The 15,632-nt window shown below is 43.5% G+C and overlaps 1 protein-coding gene across 6 annotated transcripts in view; it reads right to left on the bottom strand.

Annotated features, from left to right (window-relative positions):
• Garnl3 (GTPase activating Rap/RanGAP domain like 3) overlaps positions 1-15,632 on the bottom strand; it is a 140,428-nt gene that overhangs the window by 99,775 nt on the left and 25,021 nt on the right. For 4 of the 6 annotated variants that reach the window (XM_005004022.4, XM_063227765.1, XM_063227747.1 and 1 more), the window contains exon 3: positions 5,649-5,718. In XM_005004022.4, the coding sequence (XP_005004079.2) occupies positions 5,649-5,718 (70 nt within the window). Of the gene's footprint in view, positions 1-5,648; positions 5,719-5,789; positions 5,809-6,717; positions 6,872-15,632 lie in introns of those variants that run through there. The other 2 variants (XM_005004023.4, XM_023565461.2) reach the window with 2 other exon arrangements.

Here is a 15,632-nt window from a genome sequence, read left to right as displayed (position 1 = left end):
AGTCTCGCTGTTTGAATTCCCACTTTACATGTTCCATTTTTGTATCTTGAACAATTATTTGTAAAATGACAATATGTAAACATCAACTGGTGATTTCTTACTGTTTATTTTTTTCTGAACATATGTATTATTTCTACCTATTTTCTGTTTTGTTTAGTCTTTCTTTAAATAAAATTTTAAAAAAAGAAAATAAACAGGATGCTGAGTTAGACATTGGGCAGGGGAGGTCTCTCTGAGATAGTGACACTGAACTCACAAGATGCACTGGAGTTCATTCCTGCACTAAGGACCAGTAGCAAGTACAGGAATCCTGGAGTAGGGAGGAATCCGCTACAAAACACATGTGTTCTAGAGACCAGTCAGCCAGAAGTTTTGTTTGTTTGTTTGTTTTGTCTTTTTCCTTTCTGTCGGTACCAGGGATCGAACTCATGACTGCCTGCTTGCAAGGCGGGTGCTTATGCCACTGAGCTAAATCCCCAGCCCCCTAGCCAGAAGTTTTAGCATAGCTGGGGACTGGCAAGAGAGAAGGAAGAGGGCAGCAGAGTAGGGATTATGTAGGTTCTAGAGAGCCTGGCAAGTAGTCTGGCCTAGAAGTACAAGGGTCAATCAAACAAGAGTTTCAAAAAAGAAAAGACACTGTGTTGTCAAAATTTTAAAACATCATTCTGTCATCGGACATATTTATACCAATGAGACAGAAGAGAAAGCCTAGAAATTAGTTTTTGTGTATATGGCTACTTCATTTTCACTAGTTTATCATTATTCTTCAAAATTTTGAGACAGAGTTTCACTAAGTTGTTAAATTTCCAGGCTGGACACCATCCAACTTGAAATCTGCCTCAATCTCCCAGAGTGCTAGGATTACAGACATTTACCACTAGGCCCAGCTATTGACTTCTTCAATATAACATGAGGAAATGGGAGCAAATATGTGCAAATTGTGTATCTGTTAAGGGATTAGTATCCTAAATACATAAAGAATTCTGACAAGTCAATAGCAAGAAAGCAAAGAATTCCATTTAAAAATGGGCAAAGGAAGGAATAATCATTTCTCCAAAGAAGACAGATGGCTGATAAGAACACGAAAAGATGCTTAACATCACTTGTCCTTGGGGAAATGCAAATCAAAACCACAATGAGATGTCACTTCACACTGCTTAGTGTGACTATGATGTTGGCAAGAATGTGCACAAACTAAAACCCTTGGGTAGTCCTAGTGGAACATTGGAGCTGCTGTGGACATCTGACTGGTAGTTCCTCAAAAAGAGAAAACACATGATTACCATACAATCACACAAATTTAATTCCTACTCAATGTACCTAAAGAGCTGAAAGCAGAACCTCCAACTGATATATGTACACCAGTGTGTACAGCAGCATTAATCATAGTAGCTAAAAACCCCAGGACTATCAATAGATGAATGAATACATGAAATGTGCCATGATGTAATTCAGCCATTGAAACAGAAAGAAATTCTGGTCAACCTTGAACACATGACAGATGAACTAGACCAGGAGAAAAAGGATCCCACTTCTGTGACAGACCTAGCTGAGGAAAACGCAGCTCAATGGGTGGAATAGGGGTTACCAGGAAATGGCTCAGGAAAGAACGGGGAGTTAGTGTTTAATAGGGACACAGTGTCAGGGTGGGATGATGGGAAATGTTCTTTACATGGGCAGCCATGATGGTTGCCTAACACTAGACATATGCTGAATGTCCCTGAATTACATATTAAAATGGTTAAAATGGTGCATTTTATACCCAACCACTACAAAAACAGAGTTAAAGCCACTCTGGCTGCTGGGGAAAAGCAACTGGAGGGAGGGAGCTGGACTTCAGAGGAGGATTGCACAACTCAGAGGAAGGGAGAGATGAGAGCTCACATGGGCTAGAGGCTCTCCAGAGACACCAGCCCAGCCATGCACTCTGCGCTTTACAGCTGCGGAGCTCAGCCAGACCCCTGCGGTGGATTACTTCACACTCACACTGAACTGAATGTGGGGGCCTGCAGGGAACAAACTCAGGTTAAGGCAGGGACCCAGCTGAAGACATGTGAGGCACAGCCTGAGAACACAAAGCTGGAGGCAGTCCATCCCCAAAGTCAGACTATAGCTCCATGAAAGGAGAAAAACTGGCTGGGTTTCCCCTTCCCTCTCAATGCCTAGCAGGGTACTGCACCTGCCATATGTAGGTCTTCAAAAATGCTCTGTTGAATGATGCCTAAGAAACTTTCCTGTGAACCCGGCTATGATGGTACACACTTGTAATCTCAGCACTCTGGGAGGCTGAGGCAGGAAGATTGCAAGTTTGAGTCTGGCCATGGCAACTTAGCAACTTAGCAAGACCCTGCCTCAAATAAAAAGTCAGAAAAGGGCTGAGTATGTGGCTCAGTGTGAAGGCCCTAGGCCTAATCCCAAATTCTGAATAAACAAAATAAAATCTCTCTGATGAGTCTTCAGAGATCTGTGCTTCCAGGTTCTTACCCAGGTTCTTACCAAGTTTATACCTAACTGGCACTTAGGGAATTAAGTCCTAAATCCGCCCTCGTTACTAATTTGAACAGCCAAGCTTATGACAATGACTTATACCTACTTCCTTCAAAGTCCAAGTTCATGTTACAAATGCAACTTTATATAACCCTGGATGCCCTTCAACGAAGTCTGAGCTCCAGGATGCCTGACACTTACCATGTTCTTGGTGACAGCACAGAGCACACACAAGGATTTTTAATTTAATAATATAGTTGGTTCTTCATGACCAGGGTTCCACATCAGTTTTAGCCAACCATGCATGGAAAATATTTGGGGAAAAACTGCATCTGTGCTGAATAGGTACAGACTGATTTCTTGTTGTTATTTCCTAGTAATACAGTAGAACAACTGGCTATATAATATTTACACTGTATTAGACACTGTAAGTAATGCAGAGATGGCTTAAAAGATATAGAAGACTTAAATTAAATGCAAATGCACCATTTTACATAGGTTCTCGGGTTTCCAAGGATACAAGGAGGCCCTAAAACCAATCCCCCAGATGCCAGGGAACACTGTACTATCACCTTCCTTCTAAACACAGAGTTAGGATTTCAAAAGAAACAAGAACTCTGCTCATTTCATTTTTCTCAGTCATACCAACCACCACTGCACATGTCATTGCTAACGTGAGAACGCCAGAAACAACCTAATTTTACAAAAGGAAGAAACTGTGACACACATACTTATCACCAAGTTTGGCTATCCTGCGCAGCTTAAAATGGAAACTGAAGACAATATGAGAAGAAGACATTTATAAAACACAGTTAAGTGAAAAAAGAGGAATGCAAAATCTAATACATAATTCCATCACAATCACATAAAAACTAAAGTTGTAGCTGTAAACATTGGAAGGTACCCAAAGGAGATGAGAACAGTTGCTGCAAGGAGGGTGGGATTACTCACAGAATTTAAACATATATATATTTGAAATTTATTTTCTAATACCTTTGAAAGTCGGCTACCAACATACATACAATCGTTGCTCTGGAGGAAGACCTTGGTCAGAGGCACTAAAGCACTTTTGGTCAATGAGCTGCCTCACGGGGCGGGGACAACTGGTGGCTAGTCTAAGACTCTTCAAGGCAGGGGCTCCTCCAGTGTGCTTCTGGACAGCTACGACACTAGTCTGGGGCTTGGGAGAAGTTCAGAGCATAGGTCAGCCCAAGACCCAGCGAATCTGAAAGTCAGTCTGGAGCTCAGCAACCTGTGCTCCGTAAGCTCTAAGCCTTCCAGGGGACTCCGGTGCCTGCTCTCAAGTACCCTTCACCACTCTGCGGTTCCCACAGATCTATCGAGTTATTTCCCCAACATAATCATCACAGTTCACAAGGCTTCTGTGTTACTTATTGGACCACACCCAAAGTCTTCATTTGGAAGTTCTACCTTTGCTACCGAGTCTCATCTTTCCTACTACAGCTACTTAACATGAGCTGTGCTTATGTGGTAAGTGCTTTATGGGAATCAGCTCCTTAAGCCCTTATGCCAATCCTTCAAGGAAGAAAAACTAGTATGTCTATTTTATGAAGGAGAAAACAGAGGCTGGAAGCCCAAAATTCTATAACTAGTACAAGATGAACTATGACTTGAACACTAGTTCTTAGATTCTTTGGGGGTCCTGAGAAGCAGGGTAACATGATGGTCACAGCGGCAAGCAATGGAGTGTGTGTACCCAGGCTTGTCCAATTCCAGGGCCTGTTACTGTCTGACCACTGAGCTCTGCAGCCTCACCCACGCTGCTTGGCAGGGCCATTGGCTCACTGTCCGGAACACCTGTGGAGAATCCTGCTGTCTGCTCTTATCTAGGGTCCACTCTTTGCCGCCTCCCCCATCCTACAGCCCTCCACAGGGCCTCCCTGCCACCTCCCAAGATCCCAGGGTAGAACGGGGCTCTGCCTCCTTCCTCTCAGCTCCTGGTGTCCTCTATGTGTGACTCTCACTGGTTACCAGTCCTAACTCTGCATAACGGCTACGCATACATTCCTCGAGCAGAGGCAGTGATCTAGCTGGCACGGTGTCACCAGTGACCACAAAACAGGCAGTGACTGAGGCAATCAATGTGTCTTTCACATGGCTAAATCCATTCTTTAGATATTTTATGTATCTCATCTGCCCAGCTGGAGGACAGCGAACTCCTTAAGAACAAGAAACACATCATTTTAAAAAATATATATATTCAAGAATACTCAGTCCCAGGCCAGGTATATGGTCAAGCCTGTAATACATGCTTTAATTCAAGTAGAACTTACTGGTACACAACTCCAGTAAAAATACTTAAACCCTATAAGAATGCTGCTTTTATTAATGAAGGAATAACTGAGTACTATACTAATAGATATAAGCAATCTGTTTTTATAAACAGACAAAAACAATAGACCAATATTCTTAATAGTGATGAACAAAAATCAATAGAATTTATCTGCACATTTTTCTCAAATTTGTTCAAGTTTCCATGCAATTGAAAGGGAAACAAATAACAATTCTGTCTTTTAAAAAACCCTGAGACTATTATACATGCTTTTCTTATACCTCTTTTAAAAATGAAAACATACTCTTTTCAAAAATTATACCATAAACTCCAATATCTCTCATTAGGAAAATGTGGATGTTTTTGTCCCAGATATTTACCATCACTTACAGTCATTTATCTAGTCCAACCAGTATGTTTTTAAGAGGAAAGGAAGAGCTCATAAATATTCTAACTCCTATCACATACCCAGAAGGCAAAGGTACAGAAAATCAGAATGTAGTCATATTCAAATCTTCAAAACTAGATCTATAAACTTTTAAGAACAAAATAATATAAAAACAAAATGCTACCTTTCTTAATTCACAAATTATTTTATTTAATTCTGTATACCATCAACAGAGAAAAACATCAAGCCACAACATGTTTTTAACAAACTGCAAGACACAAGATTAAAAGTACATAGCAATAAAAACAAATAACAATGAGCATATTAATACAGCCTTAAATAGATATTTATGCCAATCCAACCCTTGCACTGTACTCACATGGTCTAATGGTAAACATACAACAAAAGGCCTGCGAGTGTGGCAAGCGTCTCTACATGTAAATCAATGTAACCACCACTGAACAGACAGCATAAACTTACCAGCTCCACAGATCCATAATGTTTCCTACTGAAATCCCCACGTCTACAGCCTAGGTCTTCCGAGACAGAGCTGGAACAAAAATGCTTCATCAGTATTATACATAGCGAGCTGGCCACAAACCTTCTGCAAAAATCGACTACCATTTGCAAAAAGGGCTGCTATGGAACGGAGGCTTGCAGTGCCCGGGTTCCTCACTGCAGGGGAGCCTCCTCGCAACAGATTCGGTCCCCAGCAGCCATTGCAGAGCCTGGCTTTCATGAAGCCCTCAGTAAAAAGAAAAATGTCCGAGTCATCCCTGGAAAGATAGGCAATGACTGAATTAAATATTTAGTCATTTGGAATCGATTGAAATTTCCAAGGCTACTGGTGGTTTATAATTTCATTTGTGTATTACCAGAGGGGACAGAAAGCCCTGCAGTAGTAACTTGAAGCAAGGAACAAGGCTTCTGAACCAGATCTTGTAATTATCTTTCATTTAAGAGAGTCTCTTTGTCCTAAATATGCAACTTAAAAATAACCAGTATTATTTAATGTGATATTTTAAGCTGAAATAAAAAGAAAAACTTCAAAATCCCTACAGGCTCCACTCGTCTGCACCCCTCCCCTCTTTAAGATTTTTATATAGCAATCTGAAAAAAGATCAGAACTAACAGAATATCTAAAAACTGAACATCTGTGTATATTTAGTTTTTAATGCAGCAGCAGTTAATACTACCCTCCCTCCACTCCCCCTCCCCACCAACAGGCTCAGATCAGATAAGGCCACTCACATGCCTGCTGAAAGGCAATTAAAACAAAGACGGAACTGTTACTGCATCTGCATACTGAAGGTACAGTTACACTCTCTAAAGGCACAGAGCTTATTGGCTGGTTAGCATATTTAGGACCCCAAACGGTACTCATGAAGCCAACAGAGATCCAAAAAATACAAATCGTTTTAGTAATTCTGGTGGTAATATGTCATGCAAACAACTCTAATAAAACAGAAAATAAACCACCAAGGAATTATAGCTTTAACAGATTCGAAGCATTTGTAATGTCACATGCAAAGAAAGGTGCGCTCAATACCTTTTCATCCTTCCTTACGAGGTAGGCTACATTTTCTAAATTATAGCACTCTTGGCACATTGAGCAAGAGACTGACTCTGATATTTAGCATCCCAGAACTGACTGTCTGCCAGGACACTGCTTGATAGGCTCCAAGAAAGACAGCACGAGAGAAATGAGATTAGAAAGTCTAATGGTATTCTGCCTCTACCATTCCACAGAAATGGCTGAATTAATCTTATATGAGAAATTTAACCTTTTGTGGGCCTCACTCCCTTAGCTGAAAATATGTAACGAATCAAAGGAGGCAGTTTGAAAGGAGCTCCGAAAGGTGTTACCTTGGCTACTTTTCTGCTTCTACTGACAATAAAGGTCTCTGGAAGAAAATAAAAACTTTTCTCCATGGTCTATTTCAGTCTGTTAAGTCTGGCCTCTCTGCCTGTGACATTAGTCTGGGTTGAAAGGCCTCCTGGAGATGCTGTGATTGCTCCACACAACAGTTCTGAGATCTTTTCCTCACAGCCTGGTTACCAGGAGACCACAGGCTCCAGCGTCCAGACACTTAGCAGAGCAGACGCTGTCTGCTCCAACCTCGACCCGCCGCTGCAGTCTCAGCCAGCCCATGATGAAATTGAGGGTGGCAGCAGCAGCCCTAGTGTGAATGGCCGATCACTTCGAAGAATGGGGAAGCAGGGCTCTGATACCTCCCTGCACTGCCCTCAGCACCACCAAGGGCTTCCAAGACACGTAGCAGCTCCCTAACTCTGCCAAAGCCACAGCCAAACAAAAAGATGATAACTCGATATCCCTGGAGATGCCTCTCATAGGGAAAACAACATCCTATAAAAACAACCCAGGGAGCAGTAAAGAGAAGTCTCTATTTGTCCCACTTCCTGTTACATTTCACCCACTGCACTGCAGACAGCGAGGTTGCTCATGGGGGAATCAGGCTGGACTACACGGGGTGCACTTCTAAGGGCTGCAGCATACTCTCAGGACAGTTATGACACATGGCCCTCTCTCCCTGAAAAGGACCACCTGGATCTCCACAAGGATGCCAATGCCTGGCACACGACGGCCATTCAGCCACCGGCTGTGGCACTAAGGGAGGTATCTGTATGTGCACTAGCTAGCACCCAACAGTACCCCTTGCAAGCACCAATGGAGGCAGCCCGCTGCCCTTTCCCCCGATGGCCACTGGTGCTTAGTCCCTTGGTCTAGACAGTCCTGGCTCACAAGGCTCATAGCACTGCTATGAGGACGTGTTTTCAGAGCCCATTCCTTTCTCTTGAGCCTGGTATGGGACTACAAGCACAGGTCCTCTAGGCTTAGAAATCACTTCATTCTGGATTCCAAACAAGAATAATTCCGGCCAACAGGATGCGGGCAGGGGTGATGGGTACCTCTTCCAGATCCAGCCCAGGACAACTTCCCATGAATAATCTGTGCTCTTTCATCATCTACTAGCTGAATGGGCAGGCCTCTGTGCACCATGAAGGATAAAAACCGCAAGATGAAGGCCCTTAGCCTTAAATGACCACATGTAAGATTCCAAGTAGGATTACCCTCACTGGGCTATACTAAACATGAGAAATGACTTACTAGTCTATGTCACTAAGATTCAGGGCTTATCTATTACCACAAGCAATTTCATGTTCACTGATACAGCTTTCTGTATGTAACAGAGGACAGTGAAAGCATCTGTCAGAGGGCTGGTGGCCAGGATAGTCCTGTATCAGAGGTTCACAAACTGTGGCCCAATCCAATCTGCTGCCTGTTTTTGAAAGCAAAGTTTTATTGGAACATAGCCACACCCATTGGTTACAGACTGTCCACGGCTGCTTTAATATCACAATAGTGGATTTGAACGGCTTCAACAGAAACTCTGTGGTCCACAAAGCTCGGGCTGTTTACTAACCGATCTTTTAAAGAAAAAAATTATCACCCTGCAGCATAGTCTCATGACTTTTGGGGAAAATGCTTGGCTGCAGTGTTTCTCAGACAATGGAGTCCAGCAGATTCCCTTAGGGAGTCTGGTAAAATGCAGATTCCCTGGCCCTATTCCAAGAGGTTGTATTCAGGACATCTGCAATTCTAACAAGTAGCCTGAGGAATTCTGCTGCAGGTGTTCCACGGGCAATACTTGGAAAAATACTGTTCTTCCAGATGCCCCAGGAATCCCCGGGAAATGTGTTAATCATTCTGCAGCACTTTTCAAGGGAGGACAAGGCCAATCAAGGTCTCTAGCAATTGAGGAGGTGCAATGCTATTTGTCTGAGCACTGCTTGGTCTTTCTGGGCATTATGAGCTCCCTCATCTCTAAACTGTGGTTGTCAATGCCATCTCACTCACAGGGCCATAAAGAATAAAAAAGAAGCAGCAAGTGAAGTACTAATCATAACATGTACTACATGGAAACCATTCTACATGTTAGCTTATATTATTGTCGATTTTATTTTTAATATGGACTCATTTCAGGGCTTTTCAGAGGGACTGACATGGGGAGTTGATCATCAATGATTACTGATTTTTAAAAAAAGTTTTAAAATGCTCCCTCCTGCAGCAATAAAGGAGACCCAGAGCCAATTAGCAAGATTCTCAGGACAGGGTTGAAGGAGTGTACCTGGCTCCACTCCACATCTCTCTAGAAGTGTTGGTTTAGCAGGGAGCCCTCATCTAGAAAAGCCTTGGGTCCTCTCTTGCTATGATAGGGGAAGACGTGTGAAACCTGGCTGGAGTGTGCTGCCAACCCGTGCAGGTGCAGAGAAATAGGGAGCTTCCAGCTCCCTGCATGCATAGTGCTGCAGGCTCTAAATAGAAACCCTTCTGCTTTAGAAAATTAATGTGTTGGATCGCACTCTGCAAGCATGAAGAGTGGAGGACCTCCATGCTAAATCATCACATATGGCCAGGGGTGGGAACAAAGATTTCCAACTTTATAAGCAGGCTAGACAAGTTGCCATGATCAAAGTCAGGTTCCTGGAAAGCAGAGTAAAGCCCTTCCAAAGAGCGAAGAGCTGCTGAAATTGAATAAGGAAAACCAGGGAGTCGGGCAGCCCCAAGAAGGCCCTACTCAACTGCCCAAGCCCTAACTAGCCAGGATTCAGTGGCTTTTAGCCTTCATGCAAGAGTTACGGTGATAGTGACAAGATTACTCCTGATGAGTGGAAAGAATCTGTGAGAATAGGCAGTTTTTTGCAGTCTACCAATAGGAGAGGCCAATGTCAGCAGCTCTAGTGCCAAGGCCCCACAAGCAGACAGCAAGAGACAGATAGAAGGGATCCCCCAACTGAGGGTCAGCAAAGCTTTTTAACTGTACTGGACTACAGATGTAGGCTTGGAGGAAGCCTGGGGCCTTCTAACTACTGGTACAAAATAGCTGACAGCACATAAGTCATCAGGTGTCAATCCTTTAGAAGACATGTCATGACACAGAAGAGCAGAGATGCAGTCATGTTAGTTTCTAATGATGAAACGAAAGAATCTGGTCCTATTCTGAAGACAGCAGGAAGTAGGAAGTAAGCAAGAAGATTTATTGAGTGAAAGAGTTCCGGGTATCAGAGGTCATGGCTTATCAGAACTCTTCAGATAGCTCCCTGTTGTTCTCCTGTGCTTCTGGGGGTAAGTGCCACCTGCCCCCTGTTCCAGGATCTTCAGTTTACTCTCCTTAGCAAGAAGCACCAACCACAAGATGGCCAGACAGCTCCCCATAACTTGCTACCTCTGTGACCTCTCTGGCAAGTTCCTTTTCTACCTCGCACTTGTTTCCTCATCTAGAACACGGAGTCAAACCACATCTACCTCTGTGGGAGGATTACAAGAGCTCATAAGTAACACAACATCCAGCACAGGGAAGCCACTAAATAAACGCCAGTTACTCGGCATCCTGGCCATCACCACGCCCCACCACATCTTACAGAGTGACTGTCACAGGAGACTGCTCAATACATATTTGTTGAATAAATTAACTGTGAATAAATGAATCCTTCTGCTCTTTTTTTCTACCTAAATACTGGTGGGTTTCTGCCCCTTTCTCTCTCTCTGCCTCCTCTCCTTTCTGTTTTACATTCTCAGATGCACTGTCAAGCACACTGGTGTCACCATTATTTAATCATCTTCTAAGTTTCTGGGAAGACCTATGTGCCCATCTAGTCTTCATTTCTACAGTATTAACACATTCCCGCAGGGTTGCACCATCTGATAGGACTGTCTTGTGACACCTGATGGGACAGTCACGCATGAACCACAGGTGGTTTAGAACCGCTTGGCAGGGAGACATGAATTAAAATGGCCCCACTGTGAACATGTTAATAGTCTCATGATAACTGCCTGCAAGGTTCCCTTTCCTAATGATCTCTGCCAAAATGTACCTCTAAAATGAAAAGCGGTGACCATACCAAGTCCCAGAGAGGATGTGGAGAAACTGGACAGCCATACATTGTACAAGGAGATGGAAATAGCAGTTTCTTATAAAATGAAATATGCAACTACTCTAGGATCCACAACTGTAGCCTGGAGTATTTATTCCAGAGAAACAGGGCATCACACTTACTAAAGCCTACACAGACATGTTCGTGGGCGTTTTATTCATAATAGTGCTAAACTGGGAACAAAATGCATGTCCTTCCAAGGGCAAGAATTAACATGTTCACAACACGGCCATAATTTGCATGCCTCGCTGCCAGAGCTTCAAGCTGGTAGGAATGTGTTAAGCAAATTGCAGCAGGTCCACACTATGGATATTACTCAGTATTAAAAAGAACTAACAACTGTTAGACACAACAATTTGGATGAATCTCCAAGTAGCTCTGCTGAGTGGAAAGAAGTCAGACCCCAAATGTTCCCTGCCATCAGATTCTAGCTATTTAACGTTCCTGGGATGATGACACCACAGAGGGAAAGAGGGGCTGGGTGCAGCTAAAACAGGAGAGCAGGACAGGTGTTAAAGGTGTGGAACGGTTCTGTTTCTTGTCTGTTGGTGGTGGACAAAGAAGTCTACACATGCGATTAAATTATATGTGAAACGGGGAAACCCTAAGATTAGCGGGCTGTATCAGTGTCAATTTCCCAATTGTGACCTGGCCTACAGTTATAAAAGATGTCAGCAGTAGGGAACCCTGTAAAGGGGTACACGAGCTCTTTCTATGTTCCTTCTTATAACATCATACAAATACATAATTATTTTTTTAAAAAGTTTACATTTTAAAAGTACATGGTACATGGTAGTTGGGAGTGGTGGCTCACTCCTATAATCCCAGCAATCTGGGAGGCTGAGGCAGGAGAATTGAAAGTTTGAGCCCAGCTTGGGCAACTTAGTAAGACCTTGTCTAAAATAAAATAAAATAAAATAAAATAGGCAGGGGATGTGGCTCACTGTGAAAGCCCCTGAATTCTATCTCTAGTGCCACAAAACACAAACGAGCATGACAACAAATGGATGTGGCAGTGTGTGCCGATCATCCCAGCTACTTGGGAAGCTGAGGGAGGTATGACTGCTCAAGCCCGAGAGTTTGAGGCCAGCCTGAGAAACACAGCAAGACCCTGTTCTCAAAACAAAGGCAAACTGTTGGAGTTGAAATCACTTGACTCATTCAGTACACAGTTACCAAGCACCTACAAGGTGCTAGGTACTCTAGAAGGAGCTAAACCTGATGACGCACGGTCCCTACTCTTACCGATTTAACAATACAATGGGAATGAAAACTCCAACATCCACAGGACTTCCCAGGAACAAAAATGTTGTGCCCTCGAAGTGTGCTTGTCAGTAGCCAATCTGATAAGGTGTGAAACAGTCCCTAAGCACACACAAGGCCCAGGGTGGGGGTCTGCCATGCTCTTCTGGGCTGCAGACCCCATCCGGACACCTGGGAGACACAGCCTACAAGACAGTTCCTCAGAGTGAACTGTCTTCACACCTGCTTCTCCTCTCACGCTTCAGTAATGTCGATGTCTTTGCTGTAAGGTTAAGACAGAACTCAGAACATGGCTTGGTTCGGGAAATCCTGCTCCACATGATCCATAAACACGTGACCAAAAAGTGCTAAACAGAAACGCAGTGAAAGGGAAAGCTCAGCAGTCACCGTATGTTGCTGCACACCTGTTCTACCCACCTGCAGGCCTGCGTCTGTGGGGGACACTCTCCAAGTCTGTCTCTCCAGGATCTGTTTCCCTCCTGGGAGCCGTAAGATCTGCTCCTAATGGTGCCGACCCTGAGGGGCACATGCTATCCAGAGCAGGATTTCTCTATGGTCCTGGGGGCGAGGGTTGTAGAAGGCCCCAAGGTCTTTCTGATTTTGCTACCCCAAGCTAGTTACAAATATGGGATCCCGTGACCATGCTGGGCCTGAGGAAACAGAATGAGTGTCCTAGCAGGATCTCTCAGGGACACACATGTGCACTGAAATCTGAGAAGCACTGATTCTAGACGTTGGTTCTCAAACCTAGCTCTGGATCAGAATCATTTGGATTGTTTTATTATGAACTATTTCAAGATAAAGCATAAAGAATCAAGTAACGAGTATCACAGATACATGACTCCTCTTCCTCCTCCTCCTTTTGTGAGACAGAGTCCTGTTAAACTGCTCAGGCTGACCTTGAACTCGAAGTCCTTCCTGCTTGGGAGTGGGATCACAGATATGCACCACAGATATGCACCAGCTCGAGGACACCTGAATCCTTATGCACCTCTCCCTCACCCCATTTTCACCTCCCCTTCTCTGACACAGTCACTAACTGGGCTGTTTTTATATTTCTACTACCTATGCACTTATTCATAAACATCCTACAATGCTTAGCATGTCTGACATTTTCATACTAGTGGGTATCATACTAGCCATATCTTTCAGCAACTAATTTCTTGGGTTGAGCAATATGCTTTTTTTTTTTTTTTTGCTCCATCTTCAAAGTTAGAGCAATATGCTTTTGAGATATGCACAGCATTAACTGGCCATACAGTATCCTGCTGTAGCAACATCCCACAGTTTCTCCATTCTCCTATTGTTAGACATGTTTTTTTCCCAATGTTTTTTTAAAAAATGCTATAATAAACATCTTTTTAAATAGCCCCTTGAATACAAATGCAACTATATCTCTGCATTACACACCCAAGAATGGAACTGTAAGGGGCCACACAATGTTCATCATTTTTCTACCAATTCACTCGCCTACAACCAGTTCATGAGTCCTCTATGCTCCATATCCTAGCCAACACTTGTCATTATCAAACATCAGTTTTGCCACTGTACAGGACTCGAAGTGTTGTCTCACTGTGGTGTGGCTTAAGTTGTCAAGGGACATCTCTTCCTCCGTTTCCTTGCCATCTGGGCTACCTTTTCTAGGCTCTGCCTATTTCATGTCTTTTTCCCACCCCTTGTGTTTGTTGTTAGTCTTTTTGTAACTGATGTTTGGGATTTATATGTTCTGAGTACCCATCCTTGTTTGGTTAATAAATTGATAAATCTTCCAGACTCTGCTTTTGCTTTCATTCCTAGTATCTTTGATCATGAAAGATCATTTTAAAATTCTCACGTAGGTACAATAATGTAAATGTTTTCCATCTTTTCCTTCATTGTCTTTGTTTACCTGATTTAAGAAATCCTTTACCACCATGATGTCATTGTCTCTTCCCTGCTAAAGTTTTAAAGTTTGCTTTATAATTTTTAATCCAAATGTGTAAATGCTTGGCTCCCACTGCAGTCCTCCCCAATCAACAGGAGAGGCTCTATGTATCTGCATTTTTAGCCAAAATACATCCTATCAGCAAGGCTGTTATATTCAGGCTGAGAAACACTGACACACTCTTTTCTCACCCACTGGGTGCCAGTGAAAGGCATTTCCTCTACAAAGCTCCAGGGAACTTCTCTCTCATCTCTGCTTCCTTCACTGAGTGGGAAGAGACTTCGGAAGACTTCCAGGCTCACACTTAAGACCATCTGGTGTCCAACTTGTTACCTGTGGCTGGGCAGCCTCCCTGCCAGGTACCTGAAGGGTGTCTCACCAGCCTCTCCTCACCACCACTAGTGAGGAGAGACAATGCCCTGCACCTCCAGTTCTCCCCACTTCCTGTCACAGTTTTTTTTTTTCTATATCAAGTTGAAATCCACTGCAGTTTAATTCCCACCAGCTGGCCCTATATCTATATCCTTGTTTTTCCTTAACTTCCTCTCCATCGCTTATACACCCCCGGCCACCTGTCTAGTCTGGCGAGCTCCCCACTCTCTTCTGGCCCTCCAGCCACACTGCTTCCTTGTCTTCCTTCCCTTCTTTTCCTTCCACTTGTGAGTTGCTTCTTGCCTTAGGACCTCGAGTGTTCTCTCCAAACTTCTTCCTGACCCCTTCTCACCAGGCTGGGACTTACAAAGGCGGTATTTGATCAATATCTGTCTCCCCACCAGAATTTAAATGTCACAATGGGAGTTTCTCGTTGCTTCTGCTCAAGGCTACATCCTGACCACCCAACATAAAAGCAGGTACAGAATTCGCTCTTAGCAGGGTTTGCTGAGTGATGGGCAAATGTATGAGTGAAAGCCAGCCAGCCAGTGCTTTGAGGGCATATAAAGTACACTAAGATCTCTTCTGCAGGAAACTTTCAAAAGTCTGAAAGTGGTCCTGTTCGCTAGGCTTTCTTTTTTACAGGAGCTAACGGGGAGAGAGGGGGCAGCTGTCCTGGTTAAGTTCCTAAGGAAGGGACACAGTAAACACATCATTTCATAACTGCCTCCAGCGCTGGGCCTGGAGCGACAATCCCTGGGCTCATATCCGTTACACAGCTTATCCATGAAATTTATTTTTGACTCAGACATAGAAATACTGTAAATGTTACCTGAGGTTAATTTTAAAAATTCATTTCAGAGGTTAATACAATGACAGAAATATGAATGAACAAAGAAAGTGCTGTGGGAGCTGTCGTGAAGAACAAATTGTGACACGGCTCACTA

The sequence above is a fragment of the Cavia porcellus genome, unplaced genomic scaffold, assembly GCF_034190915.1.
Source record: "Cavia porcellus strain 051 isolate PalLab524CR breed Dunkin Hartley unplaced genomic scaffold, mCavPor4.1 scaffold_1, whole genome shotgun sequence".
Taxonomy (NCBI): Eukaryota; Metazoa; Chordata; class Mammalia; order Rodentia; family Caviidae; genus Cavia; species Cavia porcellus.
This window is presented reverse-complemented; position numbering and strand designations above follow the sequence as displayed.